Genomic DNA, 24,321 nt, shown 5'->3' with positions numbered 1-24,321 from the left:
ACCTCTGCACCTGACCGGCCCTGAGCTGCTGGTGTGGTGACTTTGGGGTTGCTCTGAACCCCCAACGGTGGGCTACCTTGGACCAAGAACTGAAACCTGTAAGTGACTTACTTACCTGTGAAACTTAACAATACTTTACCTCCCCCAGGAACTGTGAAAATTGCACTGTGTCCGCTTTTAAAACAGCTTATTGTGTTTTATGTAAAAAGTATACATGCTAATGTAATGATTCAAAGTTCCTAAAGTACTTACCTGCAATACCTTTCAAATGAGATATTACATGTAGAATTTCAACCTGTGGTTCTTAAAATAAACTAAGAAAATATATTTTTCTATAACAAAACCTATTGGCTGGATTTGTCTCTGAGTGTGTGTTCCTCATTTATTGCCTGTGTGTATGTACAACAAATGCTTAACACTACTCCTTGGATAAGCCTACTGCTGGACCACACTACCACAAAATAGAGCATTCGTATTATCTCTTTTTGCCACTATCTTACCTCTAAGGGGAACCCTTGGACTCTGTGCATGCTATTCCTTACTTTGAAATAGCACATACAGAGCCAACTTCCTACAGACAGGATGTAAAGATTGAGGGTCCTGAGATCTAATATTGGCCTTAGGGTGCCATCCTTTTTGGAAATGAGGAAATACAGTGAGTAAACTCCCACCCCTACTTGATTTTGTGGCACGGGTTCTATTGCATGTTTGAGTAATAGAGATTTGACTTCTTCCTGTAATAGAGTGATGTGTTCTGTGAATAGTTTGTTTGGTAGAATGTTTGGTGGAGTTTGTATCAATTCCAGGCAATAGCCATTGTGGATAATTGATAAGACCCAATTGTCTGTGGTAATGTTTTGCCAATTGGTGTGGAACGTTTGCAGTCTCCCTCCCACAGGGGAGGTGTGGAGTGGAAGGGAATGAAACAAGTCACTGTTTACTGTGTTGTGAGGCTTGTTTAGGTGTTTGATATTGTAATGCTATTAATTGTGTTTGACCAATGACTTTGTGTTTCACCATTGCACATATTAGTTGCTCAATGTTCACCAGTAGCACATTACATGTTGTATTCAGTTTAGCTGCCTATTGGCTTTGACATGGCATTAGACATTACATTTGATATTCAGGTTGGCTGCCTATTGGCTTTAACGTGGAGTTAGACATTGCAGATGAGCTGTGTTTTTCCACATGATAGACCAAGCTGTGTTTTTCACACTAGACTATAGCTGATAAGAGAGAGTACATTTGGTGTTTTCCTTTCTGCTCAGCCTTGGGAAGAGGAGGGGTCTAGGAGATCTGTCCAGTCTCCAAAGGCTTGCTTAGTTTTCCAGAGTCTGAGAGGAGGGCGTATGTTTTTGGAACAATGGCTCTGGACAACGGCAGAGTTAGTTGGATGGAGACTATCTTGACTTCAGACAGGAACGAGACGTCAGTTGCCTGTCTCCCGTTTGGGTAGAAAATCTCTTTCTCGCAGTTGAACCGGAGTCATCAACTTGCAGACCCCAGAAAGATGAAGCTGAGCTATAGGCCATAGGGAGATGCAATTATGACTTTTATGCTTTGCTTTGAAGTTATGCTATAATATAAATCATATGTATTTGCTGTGTACATTGCAACTGAGAAGTACTTTGATATATTTTGCTTTCATTGCTGCGGCTACTTGTGAACGTGTGCTTCCAGCCTACTAATTCCGTCTCTCAGGAACCTCATGGTGAAGTAATAACAATAAATGTCTTCTTTAAACTCAGAAGTGCATTCCAGAGAGGTTCTGTAAGCTTGGTCATGAGATAAGAGCAGGAAAGCAGAACAGATATTTCCCTCTACCTCTGGGGTACTGGCCTCTATACGTGCTCTTAAAACCACCTCATTGGTATTGATGTTGGTAGGCCAGTTTTGGCTGCGATGTGGATGCCAGTGCAGTTTGAGCCCTAAATCCACCTCTAAACTGGGGTTTCCAAAAGGATCCACTGTATTGTGTGCTGTAGAGTGCACCCATTGCTTTTGCGGTGTCTGAATCCTTACGCAATTTTTTAATTGCAGTGTCCACCTCTGGGCCGAAAAGCTGTTTTTTGTTGGATTTCGGGTTTGAACCCAGAGGACCTGAGCCATGCATGCCTCCTGATTGCTCGCAGTGTTGACACTCCTGGCAGCTGTGTCTCCAGAGTCTAGGGCAGACCTAATTTGGTTATTGGTGATGGCTTGCCCTTCCTCCACTATCTGCTGTGCCCTCCTTTGGTGTTCCTTGGGGAGATGCTGAATTATATCTTTCATCTCATCCCAATGGGCCCTGTTGTATCTAGCCAGCGCCTGTGAGTTGGCTATTCTCCACTGGTTAGCTGCCTGGGATGCCTCTTCCCTGCAGCATCAAATTTTCTACTCTGTTTGTCTGGTGGGGGTGCATCACCTAATGACTGCGTTTGCCCTCTTCCTGGCAGCGCTTACCACTACTGAGTCTGGAGGGAGTTGCTTAGTTATAGACACAGGATCAGAGGGAGGTGGCTTGTATTTTTTCTCTACCCTGGGAGTTATTATTCTTACTTTGACAGGCTCGCTAAATATTTGATCAGCATGTTTTAGCATGCTTGGGAGCTTAGGGAGCGACTGGTATGTTGTGTGCGTGGAGGTGAGTGTATTAAACAAAAAAAATCGTCCAACGGTTCAGTGTGCATGGTGACACTATGGTATGCTGCAGACCTAGCTAGTACCCGATTGTACCCTGTACTATCCTCAGGTGGTGAAGGCTTAGAGGGATAGTAGTCTGGGTCGTTATCGGGAATGGGATCTGGATCATAAAGATCCCATGGGTCTACATTATCTTGTTGCGAATCAAAGGAATGAGATGGTGACTGCATTGGTGTAGGACTGGTAGGAGGAGAGATATGCAGGTGTGGAGAGTGAGGAGGAGAATGAGGAGGAGAAATCTGAGGAGCTGGTGGTCTCTCCTTTGTCTTTGGCACTTTAGCTGGAGGCTGTGCAGTGTCCAATTCCTCCTGAAAGGCTAATTTCCTCTTAGGTTTTAGAGGAGGTGGTAAGATTCTGCCAGTTTTTTTATGGATATGAATCCTGGCTTGTATTTCGTCCATTACTTCCAGTATTGGCTGTATTTGGGGGGAGCCCTTATAAGTTTTATGGCTTTTTTTTTTAGTGTTTTAGAAAGTCCATGCTCTTTGGTGTAACCTGCTCTTTTCGTCTCCGTAGCTGCCTTCTTCGGTATCGAAAAAAAGGGCATTGTGGATGGTCTCGGCTCCGAAAGGGATTTCTGAAATTTCGATTCGGAAGAACGGTGTTTGCTTGAGTCGGAGACTGAGCTTTTGGCCGTGGAGTGGCCTTTTTCAGTGCCGAACCGGGGGTTTGGTCTCTGGGTGTCTTCTTTCGGGTCGAGCCATGGCCTTCCGGCAGTGGCATCCCCAAGGCCTTAAATTTCGGTTTAGATGGTACAGGGGCAGGCGTGCTCACGTGCTGTCCTGCTGTGACTGGTCTGTCTTCCTCGGATTCCTGGTCGGAGTCGGATCCTCGAACAGAGACTGCGGTCTGCATGATCTCTCCCTCCTCGACATTGAGATTTTCGGGGCTCTTTAATGCCATCTCGAGCCTTCGTGCTCTTCTATCCCGAAGTGTCTTTTGATCTGAAAGATCGGCAGGCCTCGCAATTTTCTTCCCGATGATCTGGGGAAAGGCAAAGATTACAGACGAGGTGTTGGTCTGTATAAGGAAATTTGACGTGACACTGAGGACAGAATCAGAATGGAGTCCGATCCAGGAGGCTTCCACACGCTCGGCCCGACCAGGCCCGAGTTGGGCGCACGCGCCCCGAAGGGCAAGTAGAGATGTCTGTTCCGACGGTACTGAAGTGTCGATTGAAGATGTAACGTGATTGATACAATACCTTAAAAAAATAGAGCGTTTTCAAAGTTTTCCTAATCGAACTATCGGAGCGAAAGGGAACACGTCCAGACTCGATGGCGGAAATAAATCAATCTAACATGGAGTCGATTCCCATGCGGAATGGAGCCAAAGAGGAGGAGTCACTCAATCCTGTGACTCGAAAACATTTCTTCGAAGAAAAACAACTTGTAACACTCAGAGCCAAACACTAGATGGCAGAAGTATATGCACAGCATGTGTATCTGCTGCTACACATGCCATCGAACATATTTCTCTATCTCTCTCTCTATATCTATCTCAGGCATACAAAGCAATACTCTACTTAGAATAAAGTACATTCCTTGAAGCTTTAAGCTTTCAATTCTTGAGCACCATCTCTTCTTCAGAGTAAACACTACCTTCATATCAGGTATTATGAAGATTCTAAAAGAAAAATAGCTAAGAAGCTATCATTGACAAAACTTGAAGCAGAGAACGACCACTTTCACAATACTGAGAATAAAAGTAGCCTTGAAGCATTAGGGATGAAAATGTGCTGTGGTTGCATACAGATTACTGCAATTTGTTGCAATACTACAAGATGTGCTCATATATCGTATTGTTTGTGTCTTCAGCTACAAATGTTTCCTGCCTCACCATGTTTTTTGCCTTCTACACCATGGATGCCGCTGTTGTGGGCAATGTTCTCTCTATTAATTTTTCTCTGTGGGCAGGGTGGGCAGCAATCGTGTTTAGGTGCCCTCTGTTTGGGCTACTGTATGACTGATCATGGAGAGCGCGTTGTCCCACCTACAGATAGTTGGAGCGCTATAAAGAAACACAGAAGGCAGCAGACCAGATACCAATCAAAATCAACAAAACAAGACCTAATTACAATTATCGTAGAGGCTACTGCATAATTTACTGAGGACAACCTTCTTACCAGGTGATAAAGCTACAGACATGGTGTTCCATAACCAGCAGGATCACTGAAGGAGTTAAAAGGTCATCACTAACCTAAATGCTGATCAGCAGAACTTGAAGTTGAATCCTGGCAAGGCCAACCTAGCCATCGATTCCATGAAATTAGGTTTTAAAAACACCTGCTATTTAAAGTACTTAGAAATGGCGGTTGTGTGGCATGTAGTACTCTTTCAATAACAAGTTATCATTACTGAGAAGCTACACTCACATTAAACAACTTGATATTTCAGAAGGTATGTTCTGCAGGTGAAATGTTGACTTTATCATATTCAGTACCGATACCCTTAATCAATATAGTGTGGGTGATTCAAAGCCTTTGCAGAAGCTCAATGCATTTAGTTTGGCTTTTTCAGGTCAAAATGAGCAGAGACAAGCCCTGCATATTAATATATCTAAAACGAATTTAAGGAACTAAGGACCTGATTACGATCTTGATAGATGGGGCTACTCTGTCACAAATGTGACAGATATCACATCCCCTGTATTCAGTGCTTAGTTTGTAAATAAAAACGAGCCGGTGCCCAGAGCTCTCCTCTGTGACACTGCTGCAATTCAGTGTGCAAGCAGCGTAATCCTGATGCCATCTCGGGCCTCTTTAATCCAATTACAGCCACTCCCTGCCCCTTCAGCTCACTCTTGCAGCTTTCTGTGTGCACATTTTTAATTTTTCTCTTCCTCATTCTTTTTCATATATGTCTTTTGCTCGCAGTAAATGCACAAGGCAGGAAAATAAGTGCTGGTGCCCCGCACCGGAAACCACCAGCTCATATTAAGCGCTACCTGTATTACGATTCCATTATATCCTATGGAAATCGTAATACAGCTAACAGAATATTGGTCACGTTTGTGACGAAGTATTCCATCCGCAAGATCGTAATCAGGCCCTCTGTAATAAATGAATGCCCAATTACACCTTGAACGTTTAGAATGAGGTGGATTAGCCTGTGAAAGAGGTTATGTTATGGTTGAAAAGTTAATTATTATGTAGCTGGAGGGGAGCCTATGTGAATTTCTGTATTCACCTAACAAAGGCATATGTAGGCAGATCTGGTTCTAGCAAATACACACGTTTGGAGTAGACAAGTGGGGCTCCAATGGAAGAATACTGCAAATGTGGAAAGAGCAGGGTGGAAAACTTGTACCGTGTTCTTTCAGAACAGATGTGTTGCGATCAACAATGTCTTGGTTTTATCTGGATAAAATCTGCAAGGTAATATCACTATGAAAGAAGCAGTTAGGGGAACGCAGAATTATAATTATTAGGCCATACTGCTCTCCACCTACTGTAGGATTAAAGAAAGACACATAGGCGCTAATATGTGCTTTTATTAAATGTACGCGTACATGAAATATATTTTCTTTTAATGTCTCTAATTTAGGTACAGGTATTTTCTAATTTTTTTAAAAATGTATCTAAAAAAGTAACAGCATTTCTACTTGGTAGACAAAATGTAAACTGTCTTGAATAAATCGTAAATCTATACAGAAAACGTAAGCGTTATTATTCTTATGAAATATAAAACTTTAGAAATAGTGCACGTGCTTAAGTTATATTGAAAATGTGAACGTTGTTGTTGTGGAATTCCATTTATATTGACACATGCATGAAACAAATGAAGACTGTGCATTGAACTGAACATAGAAGGGATAGATTAGTGGTGATTAATCAGGCAGTTTAGGACTGACAGTGGAAAACAGAAAACTAAAAGTATAGGTCTGCACAGTAATGCAATAAGTAGCAAAGGGCAATTAAATACAGAGCTGAGGCAACCACAAATAGGAACAGTGACCATGAAAGTTCTTTGCTTGAAGATGGACTTAAAACGTGACATTTTGAGCATTTGTCTATAACAGAATCTTCAAGGGGATTATTGTCCGAGATACATGGCGGGCTGGGCTCACTCTCAGCAAAGCTCAAATGTTGGGACACAGCATATTTCTTGGTCTTGGTGTATCTTTTGAGAACCCGTCATTTGTTTTCGTGAGAGACTAAGGATAGCAGCTGCAGCCCACAGTGAGCGTGAATGATTATCAGACTCACTGGGGCAAACATCAACAAGCATTGGCAATGCCAATAGGTCAGGTTTATTAACACACTGTCAAGCCAGATCTAAAAATCCCTGTAATGGCTGCCTCCTCTCTTCTGTGCTGTTTCCACAGAAAAGCAGCATAAATTAACTAGTTAACTAAGACACTTTATTAGCACTGCAATGGCATGTGAGTGCCCTTGAAGGTTGACACTCAGGCAGCTGGATAAATAAACAACATGATCACAGATGTATGAAGGGGAAAAAATGTTTGTGGATGCACACAACTTCTACCCAATTAAAACTTTTACTCTTGGTTCCTAACATGTGGGCAGAGCCAAATCCCCTCTCCTGGTGGTTGTCACATAATTGTCTTCTGAGAGCTGCACTGTCAAAGCAGACCATAAAAACTACTAGGATTGTACAGGGATTATGACATAGAACAGTGGATCACGTCCTCCAGAGCAATGCAGGTTGTCCTCTATCCCATTACATCAAAGAAAACCCTGGGTACCAGAATCCTGTTGCTGAGAAGCCTATTCTTAGTTGAGGGACGTGAGTGCTTCTCGACATTTCCAAGTTGACCTGAAGCATCACTCGTAGAATAACAGTGGCCATTGAGCTCAACATTCCCCTGAGATGGTCAAGTGCACCAGTATTGTGGCACTAGGAGTCAAGGGGTAAACTACCTTCATTTTGATAGATGTGGCTACATCAGTTACCAGGGTTCCTGGAATTATGGAGTCCGCTGAGACATTGCGACCTGGTTTTCCACTGGAGTGGTCAGCTGTTCAAAGCTAGGAATAATGGGGAATCACTGAGTGAATCAAACCTGTTATAACTGATTCACCTGGTAATTTCTAATTTCTCAGTGTAATCTCTCGGGGTCCCACTATGTTGTAACTTCATTAAAATGTAGCTACGTCATGCTGTTTCTAGTTCATATGTCACAATATGGTCCTTAGTCTTGCATGAAAAACGAAAGCTAGTCACTGCATTGTCTGTTTCAAGAACATTGGCCAATCGATTAGTTAACATATGTTTTTATTTTCCATCTAAACCGATATTTTTATTTTCATTTTATTCTGAAATGCAAATGCAGAAAGCGATAATTTTTATTTGTCTTTATGCACCTGTCACTATGTAAGTTTAAAGTATAATAGTAAACATTTATCTGACTGAACACGAACAAATTGGATAAAATTATACTCTACAACAATTTGGTGACCGTAAAAAACAAACCATGTAAGATTTTATTTATACCTACTTCGTTATTATTATCATCACTTTTCAGCCTGTGTCGGGAGAGCACAATTTGAAGATGACAAGGACAGAATACCCGAGCCCTTCAGAACCATTCTTAAGAAACAGCCTCCTGATGGACCTTCATCTGGAGCTCATTCACGTGCAGCATGGAGTGTCCATCAAACTCCTCAACCTCATACATGGTAGGAATGCCTAATGGCCGCACACATTAATAATGTATTGTTTTGGTAACTTGTTCCTTAACACATTCGCGCAAATGAAGTATGTTTGAAGAGAAGTAGCAATGATAGCATTGCTTGTGGCTGTCATGAAGCCAGTTCAGGTGAATTAAGTAAAAGTAATATATATCCAGTGGTGTACACAGTAGAACAGAAATAGAATGCGATTGAATATATGGATTTTTTGTTATTTTTATAGCACTTAGTTCATTTGGATCTGGATCATAAATCTTTTTTGACTCATCCTATTTCATGGCCTTTGTGGTTAACTTTAGGAAGTGCTTGGTGCAAACACTTTTTTACCACCATATTATAAAAATAGATTTTTGGGGGTGGGAATGTGTGTAGTAAGCTGGCCCTGTATATACTATACCAGACGAGTATAGTGTGCACAAAGTCCAGGGGCTCCCCAGAGGCTTAACAGAGGTTAAAGTAGATATTACTAATGCTTTCTTTTGTGGTAGTGTGGTCGAGCAGTTAGGCTTATCAGAGGGTAGTGCAAAGGATTTGTTGTACGCACACAGTCAAGAAATGAGGCACACACTCAATAACTAACTCCAGGCCAATTGCTTTTATATAGCAAAAATATATTTTGTTACTTTATTACTTGAACCAGAAGATCTTTGCTGCAGCTAAGTACAGTTGTAAGTAGGTATCAAGCATATGTAACAAATGTACTTTGTTTTGTTATTGCAGGTAAAGCAGTTTACAAGTAAGTAACACTTTTCTTTTTCAAAAGTTGACAGTGCAATTTTTCATAGGCGTCATTAGAGTCCTGGGGGTGGGGGGGACTGTTAGCACAGTTAACAGGTAAGTACACGACTTACAATTCCAGTCTTCAGAGGATAAAATGTCCGCAGGTCAAAGTTCAAGCCTCCCTAGAAGTGCACCACCAGCAACACGGGGCCAGCTGGGTGCAGAGGTCAAATTTAGTATCAGGTTTGCAGTGAAATCCTATGAGGACTTGGGATACTAGGTAAGTACCCGCGGTTCCCGGACACAGGTCTGGGGGGTTTAGGTCAGCACCAGGGGGGTACAGGTTCACACCAAACACACAACCTCAGCGGCACAGGGGCGGCCGGGTGCAGGGTGCAAACACTAAGCTAGGTGCCCAATGCTTCTCAATAGGGAGAACCTGGGGGGGTCACAAAAGAAGCTGCAGGCTGGGTCCATGAGGTCAGTTCCAGGAAACCAAAGGCTGGACAGGCAGGAGAGATGACCACTGGATGTTGCTGGACCGTTGGTCGGACTCCCCAGGGCCAGCGTGTGGGGTCCAGGGGTCTCCTTGGGCATTGGGAATCCTCGTCGGATCTGCTTGCAGTCAGGGGGTCCTCCGGATTCAGGCTGCAGGCTCTCGTTGTGTTGGTCAGGATGGGTCAACCCAGGATGGACCCTAATCGCATTGGGACCTTCTCTGTACTGGTGGGCCACCTGGACTCGGGCCGTGGGCATCGGGTGCAGAGTGGGCAGGGCTTGCGGATCCAGGACTGTTATTGAGTCCTTTTGAAGATTTCTTCTGGACAGGGCTACTGTCCTCGGGCGTTCTTGGTACTCTGCTGGGCAGGCAGACCTCTGGAGATTTGTAGAGGTCGCTGGTCCTGCAGGATGCATCACCTTCTTGGAGCAGGGGTCTTTGATGCTGCAGACAGGCCAGCAGGGCTGGGGCCAAGTCGGTTGTCGTTGGGAATCTTCACTGCTGGCGTCGGCTTAGCAGTCGTCCTTCTTTCTTCTTTCTTCTTCTTCTTGAGGTTGCCAGGAATCTGGTGAGTAATGTTCAAGGGTGCCCCTAAATACTAGAATTAGGGGCGTTACAGGGGTCAGAGAGCAGTAGTCAATGGCTACTGTCTCTGAGGGTGGCTCCACCCTTCCTGTGCCCACTCCCTTTGGAAGGGGGGGTACGTTCCTAACTCTATTGGTCCCTATCCCCCAGAACAAGATGGATGAATCTGCAGGGAGTGGTTCTTTCCAGCTCTGGACACCTTAGGGGTTGTCCCAGCTGCAGTGGTCACTTCTCCCCATTTTGCCTAATTTTCCCACCAGACCTGCTGCCAAACGTGGGGCTTGATCGAGGGGAGTGGGCATCTCCACTAGCTGGAGTGCTCTGGGGCACTGTAACAGGAGCCTGAGCCTTTATGGCTCACCGCCAAGTGTTGCAGTTTCTGCAGGGGGAAGGTGTGAAGCACCACCACCCAGTACAGGCTTTGTTTCTGACCCCAGAGAGCACAAAGGCTCTCACCCCATGGAGTCAGAAACTTGTCTTTTAGTGGCAAGCTGGCACAGAAAGGTCAGTCCTGCACTAAAGGGTTGGGTACACTACAGGGGGCATCTCTAAGATGCCCTCTGGTGCATTTTACAATAAATCCAACAGTGGCATCATTGTGGATTTATTGTGCTTAGAAGTTTGCTACCAAACTTCCCAGCCTTCACTGAAGCCCCCATGGAGCTGTGGAGTTTGTAATGAGAAACTCCCAGTCTATGTACTTAAAATGGCCGTAGGGGCATATTGCTCATGCAGCTTTACCCTCACCTATGGTATAGTGCACCCTGCCTTAGGGCTGTAAGGCCTGCTAGAGGGGTAGCCTACTTATGCCACAGGCAGTGGTTGGTGGGCACGGCTCCCTAGTAGGCGTGCATGTCGACTTTGCCTTTTTCTCCCTACCAGCACACACAATCTGCAATGGCAGTGTGCATGTGCTTGGTGTGGTGTCCCTTAGGGTGGCACAATACATGCTGCAGCCCTTAGGGACCCTCCCTGGTCACAGAGCCCTTGGTACCACTAGTACCTTTTACAAGGGACTTAGCTGTGTGCCAGGGGTGTGCCAATTGTGGAAACAATGGTACAGTTTAGGGAAAGAACACTGGTTCTGGGGCCTGGTTACACTCAGTCAAGTTAGCATCAATGTCAGGCAAAAAGTGGGTGGGGTAACCATGCCAAAAGGGGCACTTTCCTACGATGTGTGACACGGATGTTTGTGCATATATACTGTGTGGCATTTTGGTTTTGGTGGTGATGTGCTCTGTTGTTTTTGTACTGCTGGTCTTTGTGATGTAGTGCAATTTAATGGTGATGTATTGTACTATGGTTGTGTTTCATTCTGTTTTTACTTTTTGTGTTGTTGTGAGCGGTTAGGTTTTACTTGTGTTATTAGGTTTTTTGCCTAAGTCGTTGTTGTGTGTTTGACATCTACATTTCCAGCCAAAAGAAGCAGATGATTTTAACATTATTGTGACAAACATTTACCACTGTCTAAACTGGTAAAATAGCACTACTTCAGCTCTTCAACTATTTAAGACAGCAGGCAACCAAACCCCATGGCAGAGGCAGTGTTTTAAGTTGGCACATACAGTGTCCACATACTGTGATAGACCCATGGCATCTCTTGGCTCTGGGAGAGCCTATGCCCATGGCGCCTCATGGCTTTGGGAGAGCCAAAAAGGCACCTGTAGAAAGTATAATATACAAATAAGGTTTTGAAACAGTCTAGGTGTTCCGAAAACTCTCGAAGATTAGTTATGAAGAAACCATTGGAGCCAAAGTGCCAAGTGTGACTACTTCTTTCTGGTTCCCAAATGCTCCACTTTCCACCATTTCCTATAAAGCAACACTCCCTAGTCAACTTCCTTGCTAACTCTGAGTCGGAGCTTCAGGTAACTATGAAGATTTCTATGCGTTTTTCCAAAGACGTTTCTATAAAACATATGACCTTTCATTTGATTTTCCTTTTCCACTCCAGTCTTCCCAAACAAGCCCTCAACATCTGCCTTCTTGCTCATCGAAGCTCGCAATAATTCTCTAGAAAACAAACATCAGGTTCTGCGTCATCGAAGCTTGCAATAATAAGGACTGTATTCTTGCTGCCTTACAAGAGGCTGGGGGCGTTGTCTCGCATAGGGAGAAATGTTGTACCTTTAAAGGACTATAATGCTTTGTAGAATGCTCCTCTACACATTGCATTGTCTGGGGTACCCGCATTATCCACTCCATTAATCACTGCTATCAATCAATCAATCAATCGCATTTATAAAGCGCGCTACTCACCCATAAAGGGTCTCAAGGCGCTGGAGGCGGGGGGTCAGTGCTCGAAGAGCCAGGTCTTGAGCTGCCTTCTGAAGGAGAGGTGGTCAGGTATGGCGCGAAGGTGGCTGGGCAGAGAGTTCCAGGTTTTCGCTGCTAGGAAAGAGAAGGATCTTCCTCCGGCGGTGGCTTTGCGGATGCGGGGTACGGCTGCCAGGGCCTGTCCGGTCGAGCATCGAGTGCGTGGAGGGGTGTAGAAGGATACGCGGTTGTTGATGATTTTGGGTCCGAGGTCGTGGAGGGCTTTGTGTGCGTGGGTGAGGAGTCGGAAGGTGATCCTCTTGTTGACTGGGAGCCAATGAAGTCTCTTCAGGTGTCCGGAAATGTGGTGGTGGCGGGGTATGTCCAGGATGAGTCGTGCGGCAGCGTTCTGGATCCGTTGTAGTTTCCTCTGCAGCTTGGTGGTGATGCCGGCGTATAGGGTGTTCCCGTAGTCCAGGCGGCTGGTGACGAGGGCGTGGGTGACGGTCGTCCTGGTGTCGGTGGGGATCCAGCGGAAGATCTTGCGGAGCATGCGGAGGGTGTTGAAGCATGCCGAGGTCACCGAGTTGACCTGTCTGGTCATGGAGAGGGATGAGTCCAGGATGAAGCCGAGGTTGCGTGCGTGGTCGGTGGGTTGGGGAGTGCTGCCTAGGGCGGGGGGCCACCAGGAGTCGTCCCATGCGGCGGGAGTAGGGCCGAGGATGAGGACCTCCGTCTTATCTGTGTTCAGTTTCAGCCGGCTGTCTGTCATCCAGTTCGCTACTTCCTTCATTCCTTCATGTAGTCTGGTCCTAGCTGAGGTGGGGTTGTTTGTGAGGGACAAGATGAGCTGGGTGTCGTCGGCGTAGGATATGAGGTCGAGTCCGTGTTTGCGTGCGATGTTCGCCAGGGGGGTCATGTGGGGCTGAGGGAGGATCCTTGGGGTACGCCGCAGATGATCTCCGTGGCTGTGGATCTGAAGGGTGGCAGGCGGACTCTCTGAGTCCTTCCGGAGAGGAAGGAGACGATCCATTCCAGGGCCTTGCCTCTGATGCCGGCGTTGCTGAGGCGGTGTATCAGGGTGCGGTGGCAGACCGTGTCGAAGGCTGCAGAGAGGTCCAGGAGTATGAGGGCCACGGTTTCTCCCTTGTCGGTCAGGGCTCGGATGTCGTCCGTGGCTGCGATGAGGGCGGTTTCGGTGCTGTGGTTGGCCCTGAAACCGAACTGTGTGGGGTCGAGGGAGTCGTTGGTTTCCAGGGCGGTGGTGAGTTGAGCGTTGACGATTTTCTCAATCACTTTGGCGGGGAATGGTAGGAGAGAGATGGGCCGGAAGTTTTTGAGTTCGGTGGGGTCTGCTGTAGGTTTCTTTAGGAGGGCGTTGAGCTCTGCGTGTTTCCAGCTCTCCGGGAAGGTGGCGGCGGTGAGGGAGGCGTTGATGACGTCTCGGAGGTGCGGTGCGATGATGTTGTCGGCCTTGTTGTAGATGTGGTGCGGGCAGGGGTCTGATGGGGATCCGGAGTGGATCGAGTTCATGACGCGGGTGGTCTCCTTGGTGGTGGTAGGGCTCCAGGTGAGGATGGTGGTGATGTCGGTGGCGGGTTCCGGGTGGGGGTTTGCGTTGGCGGTCGGGAAGCTGTTGTATATGTCGATGATCTTGTGGTGGAAGAAGGTTGCGAGGGAGTCGCAGAGGTCCCGTGAGGGGGGAATAGGGTTGTTTTCTGCGTCCGGGTTGGAGAGCTCTTTGACGATGCCAAATAGTTCCTTGCTGTTGTGGGCGTTGTTGTCAAGTCTGTTCCGGTAGGCTGTTTTTCATGCGGCGCGGAGGTGTTGGTGGTGTTGGCGGGTGGCGTCCTTGAGAGCTGACATGTTCTCTTCGGTCTGGTTGAGGCGCCACGCCTTCTCGCGGGCGCGGCATTCTTTCTTGGAGTTCTTGAGGTCGGGGGTGAACCAGGAGTTTTTCTTGTGGTTGTTGGTGTTGGCACATTACCAATTTAGGCACAGATTTTCTAGGCTTAAGAACACCCCCGGTTTGCTGCACGTCACCTATCTCAACCAAAAGTTTATGCGCTCCATTTAGGCTAGCCCCTATCCGGTTGCAATAAGGTCAAAATATGTAGGTAATGGCACCCACATAGACAGATGACAAGCCGTCCCTATGCCCCGAGCCACGTAGGATGAGTTGTAGTGTAATCTCAAACTGTAGCATGTCATATTTTAGAAATTTGATTGGGTTGGCAAAAGGGTGAAGCAAGAGAGATGCAGTGCATGTGCGCTGCCATGTCTTTGTATGAACGGCCATCCTCAGCACCGATCAAACAGGCACAGTGACGATTTGGGACAGGGTGGTGCGAAAATTATGGATGGATTCGTGCCCTAATGCGTTATAGGATACATGCATGCCCAGGCATGTCTGGGGTAGAGAAGGAACCAATAATATACACTGGCATGGTCTCTCCATTACTGTCAGCAAGGAAGAGTGCAAAAAGTGATAGCTCTGTGTAATTAAGTACCTTTGCTCAGAACAAGCAAATCAGTTACGAATTCAGTAATGATCTAGTGGTCATTTCGCTCAAAGAATCGATCTACATTTGTCCGTCTTAAGGCAAGTCATACAAACAGATTCCCAATAAGTGAAAATAAATGTAGTGATAGACTGAGGCAGATGTAGCCCAAATAGAAACCAAGAATCCACCTGACCCTAATGGTCTATCAACAGAGTTACTTACAGAATAAATAAGGCCAATGTTAAAATTTTAGTTCGATATGCTCAATATGTTTCACAGTTACCTGAAGGAGGGAATAACAACTGATCATCCCAGAAGAACTGTGATTTCATAAGGTTGCCAACTTTCTGTTGCATATTAGAAACCAATGTCTTGGCTACGGGATTGGCAAATAGACAAACTAAACCGGTGACAAAAGTGGTTGATCATGACTAGTGTACCTTTATATCTAGTATGTCTATTAGACTCATGCTTCAGATGTTCCATAACATCCTGATGACAGCAGGCACGAATGGGTGAAATTGTAGAATATTTGAGTATCTTGCCCCTGACTGCACAAAAACATTCAACCCCCGTTTGCCCTGCCCTAATAGAAACAATGGGGAAGGTGACATTGCTCTCAATGATAACGGTCACTAAGGATTTAGGCCTTCATTACAACCCTGGCGGTCGGTGATAAAATGGCGGTAATACCGCCAACAGCCCGGTGGTAATAAATATGAAATTATGACCACGGCGGAAACCTCTCAGGCTGACAGACACTTTAACACACCGACCGCCAGGGCGAAATCAACAGGCACCATGGCGGTAACCACTAACAGCCAGGCGGAAGACAATGCACTGCCTACAGTAATATGACACACCTATCCACCACCTTTTCCGGGACGGTACCAATGACTTCAAAAGCTTGGCGGAATCAATGCACAGAAGGGAAACAATTCACCTCTGGACACTCAAGGGAGAACCACGCTGCCATGGAGCCCGAGTTGCATGTCTTCACCATGCTCTTCTACCTTTTGCTCCATGACGAACACCAACGCCAGCGAAGACAAACACGGTGAGTACAGCCGTCTAGCACACAGGGGAGGGTGGGAGGAAAAAGAGAGCGACACACACACCCAACATGCAACACCCCCACCCCGAACACCACACACACACACAACCAGATGCGGTAACATAACATATACACCCTGTACCTGTCAGGAATAATGCAAGGATAACTACTATAGTGTAAAAAGGCTGTAATAAGATAAATATAGGTGAAATTTGTGCATCCAAATCAAAAAGTATATACATATTTACAATACAAGAGACACTGCCCAGTCCTCAATGTCCGTGGGCCACAGGGCCACATCACAAAGTCCAAGGCCGTCCTCAATGTCCGTGGGCCACATCACAAAGTCCAAGGCCCAACCTCACTCCTGCAACAACACGGAGAGAACACTGCAGGGGCATCAGGCCAAAAATAGACAGGCACCTCAGGGTGTCGGGGAATGGGGGGGACCTCAGCCGGAAGATGGTACAACGCCACTGGTCCTGGAGGGGGCAACCTGCCCTGGGCTTGGTCCTGGGCAGTGCAAGGCCACAGTCTCTCAAGTGGGTGACTTGCCCACATGCTCTGGAGGGGGCAACATGCCCTGTGCTTGGTCCTGGGGAGTGCAAGGCCACAGTCTCTCTAGCGGGTGTCTACTTCCACTGGTTCTGGAGGGGGCATTGTGCCCAGTGTTCTTCATCCTGGGAAGGATGGGGTAAGTTGATGGCCTTTCCACTGTTTCTGGAGGAGGCATTGTGCCCAGTGTGCTTCATCCTGGGAAGCATGGGGTGAGTATATGGGGTGACCTGGTCAGTGCATTGCGCTGCCTCCCGTGGCTCCACCATCTAAGTAGAGCCCCTTTCCCTGGCTCCTCTGAACTCCTGACCCCTGTCAGGAGTTCGAGGCCCTCCTCCACCCACAGGCTTCTGCCTGCACCTCATCCCTGGTGTCTAGTGGGAGAGCTCTGCTTTCCTACCAGGCTACCTTATGCCTCTCTCCTCCTTTTGCTTTGCTCTGCTCCCTGCTCCACTACTGTCCCTTAGTGCTCCTTTTCCTTGTTTGTCTCTTACTCCGCTCCCTCTCTCTCACTTTCACTCTCCCCCTCTTTCTCTTCCCCGCCGCTGCTTCCCCCGTGGCCCCACCCCCTTTCCCGACTCTGCCCCTTTTGGCCTCGCCCCCTTTTTTTCGCTGTTTTTCGTCCCCCTTCCGCCTCCCAGCTGTCCTCTCCTCCCCCACCTCCCTACTTAATGGCGCCCGCTGCGTGGTAGGCTTAGCAATACCACTGACCTGGTCAGTGCATTGCTCTGCCTCCCGTGGCTCCACCATCTAAGTAGAGCACTTTCCTTGGCTCCTCTGAAATCCTGACCCCTGTCAGGAGTTCGAGGCCCTCCTCCACCAGCAGGCTTCTGCCTGCGCCTCATCCCTGGTGTCTAGTGGGAGAGCGCTGCTTTCCTACTAGGCTACCTTCTGCCGCTCTCCTCCTTTTGCTTTGTTTTGCTCTGCTCTCTGCTCCACTAATGTCCCTTAGTGCTCCTTTTCCTTGTTTCTCTCTCACTCCACTCGCTCTCTCTCTCACTTTCACTCTCCCCCCCCCTCTCTCTCTCTCTCTCCCCCCACTGCTGCTGCCCCCGCGGCCTGCGCCCTTTTTTTCCATCTCCACCCCCTTTCAGCTCCGCCCCCTTTTTCGCACTGTTTTTTCGCCCCCCTCCCACCTCCCAGCTGTCCTCTCCTCCCCCCCACCTCCCTACTTAATGGCGGCCGCTGTGTGGCCGCGCCAAAGGCAAGACCATCTGTGCCCGTCCATGCCGTGACCGCGCCCAGCGCCTGAACCCCTGGCTCCCGTCCCCACAACCGCTGCCACTCACGTCTTCACTACGATGCCGCCACTCTCTGCGCCCTCAACATTGGCTGCTCTCCTGCCTGCCTTCAAGCCTCCCCGCAGACCACCCGCGGACCCTTCTCCTGCCAGAACTGCACCTTCATCAGCCTTCACTCCAACGACACACCCACCAACGCAGGACGCAACCATCTCAGATGTATCCTCCTCAACACCCGCTCCGTCCACAAGCATGCAGTAGAGCTATGGAATCTACTCGACTCTGCCTCCCCAGACGTTGCCTTCCTGACCAAGACCTGGATGAACCCCTCCTCAGCGCCTGACATCGCCATAGCCATCCCGAACAGCTACACGGTCACCTGCTGGGACAGCGCCAGCAAACCAGGAGGAGGCATTGCCATCATCCACAAGAACACCCTCAGGATATCGACCAACACTGAAGACACCCTCAGCACCGCCAAACTCCTGCACTTCTGAATCCACTCTGACCCAAACACCACCCTTCGAGGGACCCTCATCTACAGGCCCCCCCGGCCCACAACAGCAGTTCAGCGACTCCATTACCGACATCCTCAGCACGCATGCTCTCGCATCCACTGACTACATACTCCTCAGAGACTTAAACTTCCACCTCAAGAATACCAACGACGACAACACCGCCACCCTGCTCGACAACCTCGCCAACCTCGGCCTCAAACAGCTCATCACGACACCAACCCACTCCGCAGGACACACACTCGACCTTATTTTCTCCGCCAGCAATCACATCTCCTTCAGCCAAACCACCGAACTCCACTGGACAGACCACCGCTGCATCCACTTCTCCTTCAAGAGACCCACAACACATTACCACCCATAGCAGATCCCCCACCACAGTTGGAACAAGGTCACAGAAGACCAACTTATTGCGACCCTCTCCAGAACCCACCCATCGACACCACCAACAGTGATGCAACTGCCCGCAACGTCAGGCAATGGGTGTGCCAATACTCTTGCCCCCATCAAGAATCCCTCCAATAGACACACCATCCGAAAAGCCTTCTGGTTTACTGCCGAACTCCACGAATCTAAGCAAAGCTGCCGAAGACTCGAAAGAAAATGGCGCCAAGATCAGACTCTGGACAACCACACAGCCTTCAAAAACGCCATCCTCAGACACCACCAACTCATGTGAGCCGGCCAAAAGAACCGCCTTCAAAGACCGAACCCACAACAATGCACACTGCCACAAGGAGCTCTTCAACGTCGTGAAGGAACTCTCCAACCCCAGCATCAACGTCAACGACATCCCACCTTCCCAAGACCTCTGCGACTCCCTAGCCTCCTACTTCCACCGCAAGATTGCTGACATCCACGACAGCTTCAGCACCCAGACCCCCCCGGCAACCACCAACACCACAGATTCACCTCCGACCAATCTCCTGCTCTCCTGGACACCCGTCAACAACAACGTCACCATCGAAATCATGAACACCATCCACTCCGGCTCTCCATCTGACCTCTGCCCTCACCACATCCTCAACAAAGCAAGCTCGGTCATCGCACCCCAACTACGGAAGATCATCAACAGCTCCTTCGAATCCGTCACCTTCCGGGAGAGCTGGAAACACGCTGAGATCAACGCCCTCCTCAAAAAACCCAAGGTGGATCCAAAGGACCTCAAGAACGTCAGGCCTATCTCCCTGCTCCCCTTCCCGGCAAAAGTCATCGAGCAGGCCGTCAACAGACAACTAACCTGCTTCCTACAGGAGAACTGCACCTTGGACCCTTCCCAATCCAGATTCTGCAGCAACCACAGCACTGAAACTGCCCTCCGAAGCCGCGGGTACTTACCTGCTGGCAGACTAGAACCGGGGCACCCCTTCTCCATTGAAGCCTATGCCTTTTGGGCACCACTTTGACCTCTGCACCTGACCGGCCCTGAGCTGGTGGTGTGGTAACTTTGGGGTTGCCCTGAACCCCCAACGGTGGGCTACCTTGGACCCAACTTTGAACCCTGTAGGTGGTTTGCTTACCTGCAAAACTAACCAATACTTACTTCCCCCAGGAACTGTTGAAAATTGCACTGTCTAGTTTTAAAATAGATTATTGCCATTTTTGCTAAAACTGTACATGATATTGGGTTGATTCAAAGTTCCTAAGATACCTGAGTGAAATACCTTTCATTTGAAGTATTACTTGTAAATCTTGAAACTGTGGTTCTTAAAATAAACTAAGGAAAGATATTTTTCTATATAAAAACCTATTGGCCAGGAATTGTCTTTGAGTGTGTGTTCCTCATTTATTGCCTGTGTGTGTACAACAAATGCATAACACTGATAAGCCTATTGCTCGACCACACTACCACAAAATAGAGCATTAGAATTATCTCTTTTTGCCACTATCTTACCTCTAAGGGGAACCCTTGGACTCTGCGCACACTATTTCTTACTTTGAAATAGTGCATGCAGAGCCAACTTCCTACACCCTCTGTCCCACTGGTGCCCTCACCGTCGGTGGATTCGGCCTCCTGGGCCCTGTGGGATGCAGCTCCCTCCGTCGCCGGTGCCTCAGCTCCTCCGCCAGATGATGCTAATGCACATAAGGACCGGGTAACAAAACAAAAAGGGCAGGCAAGAGTCAAAGGATACACTTGGTCAATGGCAGCAACAACACCACAGTTGGCATACACCACACACACACACACACACACAGGGAACAGCCCTACACACTAGGCAATGCACTACCATTCACAATGCTCGTCACCAGCCCATGGATAGGGACACCTAACGCCAATTGCAGCATACCTGAGACCCACAGACCCCTGTCCAGGAGCGGATGCCCACTAGTTTGTTTGGAGGTATTTTGCATCAGAACCCTGCCCAACATGGGACCTACTCTGCAATGTCAGGCCTGGCCTATGGGCACCCATAGGCCCACATCCCCCCACCCAGATCCCACCCCACCAGGCGCAAGTTGTATATTGGGGGCACTGTACTCACCCCCTTGTGGCTGCTGTGATGCCCCCAAGCGCCCATCCAGCTCCGGATAGGCCACTGCCAGTATGCAGGCCATCAGGAGGGTCAGGGTTCGACAGGCACCCCTTCCTCGTTGGGAGGCCATCCCCAACTGGGCCTCCGCAGTCTTCCGTGCCCAGCGTCTCAGGTCCTCCTACCATTTGCGACAGTTGGTGCTCCGCCTGGCGTAGACCCCAAAGGTCCGCACATCCTTGGCATCCTTTTTAATGGGCGCTGACCTGCAGGGAACTGGACACAGGAAAAGATATTAGTCGGACAGTCCTGCTTGTTACACTCATGGCCCACCATGCCCCTTCCCATCCCTATTAGCACAGACATGGCCCACCATACAAGCAGCACGCTGCCCAGGTCCCATCCCCAATCCCCCACATGAGGCCTTCACACACAGCACTCCATGCATTCATGCCCCATGCATCGTACTCACAGTGTACTCACCTGTTAGTCTGGAGGCCCATACAGCATTCGGTACTGGGGTAGGACCCCATCCACCAGTTGCTCCAACTCGCTGAGGTGAAGGCAGGGGCCCTTTCCTCAGTGACACGAGCCATGGTCAGTTCCAGACACAGGTCACAGCAGCACTTGCAGTGTAGGTCCTCTTCTGTTGAAGGTCAGGTAGCAAGTGAGTGAACAGGTAGAAAATAGCGGTGACATCCGCGGCGGTGCATACCGTCACCGCCGGCGTACATCACCATTGGCCACTGTACCCCATAGGGCCCAATGTTAACCAATGAGGAGTTGCACAGCAGTTTTCGACCGCCTCCTGCAACGGTGCACAACGTCAGCGGAATTACCTCATTTCCACCTGCCCCTCCAAACAGGACAGGCGGATGCCATTTCAGGGGGTGGGGTGCAGGCCATGGCTCCTAACTGCGTCACAGTACACATATGTACCATTTGGACCTCTCAAACAAAATACTGTTACAAACACGACATGCATTTAAGTGTAGTGGTTGGAAAAAAGAGATACTAACCAGCTGCTCACCATTTTGCCCCATAGATTGCAACCGCTGCGGATGAATAGGAGATGGAGACATACCCCCTTGTACAGACCTCTGGTGGACTTGGCAACAATGAATGACAGGCACATTATCCTCACCCCAGACTAGACAGGGCCACAATCACAGAGCTGTGTGCCCAATTGGAGCCTGACCTAATATCTGCTATCCGTCACCGCACCGGGATCCCCCCTCTTGTGCAAGTGCTATCAGTGCTCCATTTCCTGGCAACTGGCTCCTTCCAAGTGACAGTGGGCTTGGCAGCAGGAATGTCTCAGCCAATGTTCTCAGTAGTGCTGACCACAGTGTTGTCTGCCCTGATTAAACACATGCGCAGCTACATTGTTTTCCCTGGGTGGGGGATTTGGCCACAGTGAAAGCTGATTTCTATGCAATGGGACATATCCCCAACATAATTGGTGCAATTGATGGTACACATATTGCATTTGTCCCCCCCACCCCCGGCAAAATGAACAGGTGTTCAGAAATCAAAAGAGCTTTCACTTTATGGATGTGCCTGGCGGACCCGTACATCTCCCACATCAATGGAAAGTATCCTGTGTCTGTGTATGATGCCTTTATCCTGAGGAGTAGCAGCATCCCACATGTGATGGCTCAACTTCAGAGCCACAGGGTGTGGCTAACAGGTGAGCCCTGTATGTTAGTATATGGGTATGGTGTGGGCCCTAAGGGTTGGTGTGTGGCTAAAAGTTGTCCCTCGATATTTGCAGGTGACTCTGGTTACCCCAAACTCTCATGGCTACTGACCCCTGTGAGGAATGCCAGGACAAGGGAAGAGGAACGTTACAATGAGGCACGTGGGCGAACAAGATGAATTATAGAGAGGACCTTTGGCCTCCTGACGGTCAGGTTTTGTTGCCTCCATCTAACAGATGGATCCCTGTACTACTTACCCAAGAAAGTCTGCCAGATCATCGTGGCATGCTGTATGTTGCACAACCTTGCCTTACATCGCCAGGTGCCTTTTCTGCAGGATGATGAGGCTGGAGATGGCCGTGTGGAAGCAGTGGACCCTGTAGACAGTGAAGATGAGGAGTCAGAGGATGGGGACAACAGAAGGTCAATAATTTGTCAATACTTCCAATGACACACAAGTAAGACAGTGTAACTTTACATTTAATTGACAGTTTTGTGTTTGACATTGTCACTGGCAGGCTGATTTTCCCACTTCTATGGCTACTCACTGTAGCCTTTGGCATCTCTATTTGCAGATATTTGTGCCCCACTATTTCTCCTGGTGTGTTGACTGCAGCCATCTAAAGGTCATTCCTATGTATACATTTCTGTACAGTTGATTTTCAATGTTTAAACCTTGTTAAACGAATACATAGTTAAATCATTTGGCATACTACATTCTTGTATTTTTTCAAAGGGTGTTTATTTAAGTGCTAAGAGTTAGAGGTGGGTGTGCAATGGGCTGGGGTGGGGGAGGGTGATGGAGGAAAGTCCAGGTTGGAGTCCAGTCTATTTGTATCACAGGTGCATTGTCCAAGGGGTCATAGTAAAGGGGAGCAATGGCAGTTCAAGGTGGACAGGGTGACAGAGTGGGACGATGGGGTGACAATCAGGAGAGTCTTATTTCCTGGTGTGGGTCTTGGCAATAGTCTCTGGCTTCTGCCTGGATCGCAGGGAATGTTTGCGGGGTGGTTCTCCCTCTGCAGGGGGAGGGGTGCTGGTGGCCTGTTGGTCCTGTGGTGGGGCCTTCTGTCCACTAGCGGCAGCAGAGGTGGAGGGCTGTTCATCAGTTTGTCTCCCTCAAAGTGTTGGCCATGTCTGCCAGCACCCCTGCATTGGAGACCAGGGTGGTGTTGATGTCCTTCAAGTCCTCCCTGATCCCCAGGTACTGTCCCTCCTGCAGCCGCATGTTCTCCTGCAACATGTCCAGCATCTGGCCCATCGTCTCCTGGGGATGGTGGTATGCTCTCAGGATCGCAGTGAGTGCCTCCTGGAGAGTCGATTCCCTGGGCCTGCCCTCTCCCTGGTGCACAGCAGTCCTCCCAGCTTCCTTGATGTCCTGTGACTCTGTCCCCTGAACTGTGTGCCCACTGCCACTGACCCCAGGTCCCTGATCGTCCTGTGTTTGTGTTGTGGCCTGGGGCCCCTGTAGTGGTGGATACACTGCTGTTTGTTGTGTCGTGGGGATAGAGGTATGGGCCCGCTGGGTAGGTGCTGTGGTGGTGTTTCCTGAGGGGGAGGCTCTGTGGTGGTGTGAGTGTGCCTGGGTAACCGACTATCCGGAGGTCCCTGATGGGCCAGGTTGGTCATCCAGATCCAGGTGAGCAGAGCTGTGGACCTCTTCTATGGGGGGACTGGATGTTGCTGGCACCTCTTCTCCGGTGACATTGGCTGGGGGACCTGTGGGGATGTAAATGCATTGTCATTGTTTCTGCATGAACAACAGATGATGGATGGAATGCAGAACAAATCAAACATTCACCCCCAGTCACAGATCTGGGTTTAATCCATCAGTTTTTTTGCTTGCCATGCCATTCCAGTTCGGACCCAGCCATATGCAAATC

General features: G+C 48.6%; 1 protein-coding gene across 1 annotated transcript in view; it reads left to right on the top strand.

The window, feature by feature from the left end:
• The window catches only part of CFAP54 (cilia and flagella associated protein 54), a 1,075,777-nt gene that overhangs the window by 337,066 nt on the left and 714,390 nt on the right, over positions 1 to 24,321 (top strand). The window contains exon 18 of the mRNA XM_069229529.1: positions 8,170 to 8,323. Within this exon, the coding sequence (XP_069085630.1) occupies positions 8,170 to 8,323 (154 nt within the window). The remainder of the gene's footprint in view (positions 1 to 8,169; positions 8,324 to 24,321) is intronic.

The sequence above is a fragment of the Pleurodeles waltl genome, chromosome 4_1, assembly GCF_031143425.1.
Source record: "Pleurodeles waltl isolate 20211129_DDA chromosome 4_1, aPleWal1.hap1.20221129, whole genome shotgun sequence".
Taxonomy (NCBI): Eukaryota; Metazoa; Chordata; class Amphibia; order Caudata; family Salamandridae; genus Pleurodeles; species Pleurodeles waltl.
The sequence above is the reverse complement of the archived record's forward strand: the minus strand, read 5'-3'. Positions and strand labels throughout refer to the sequence as shown.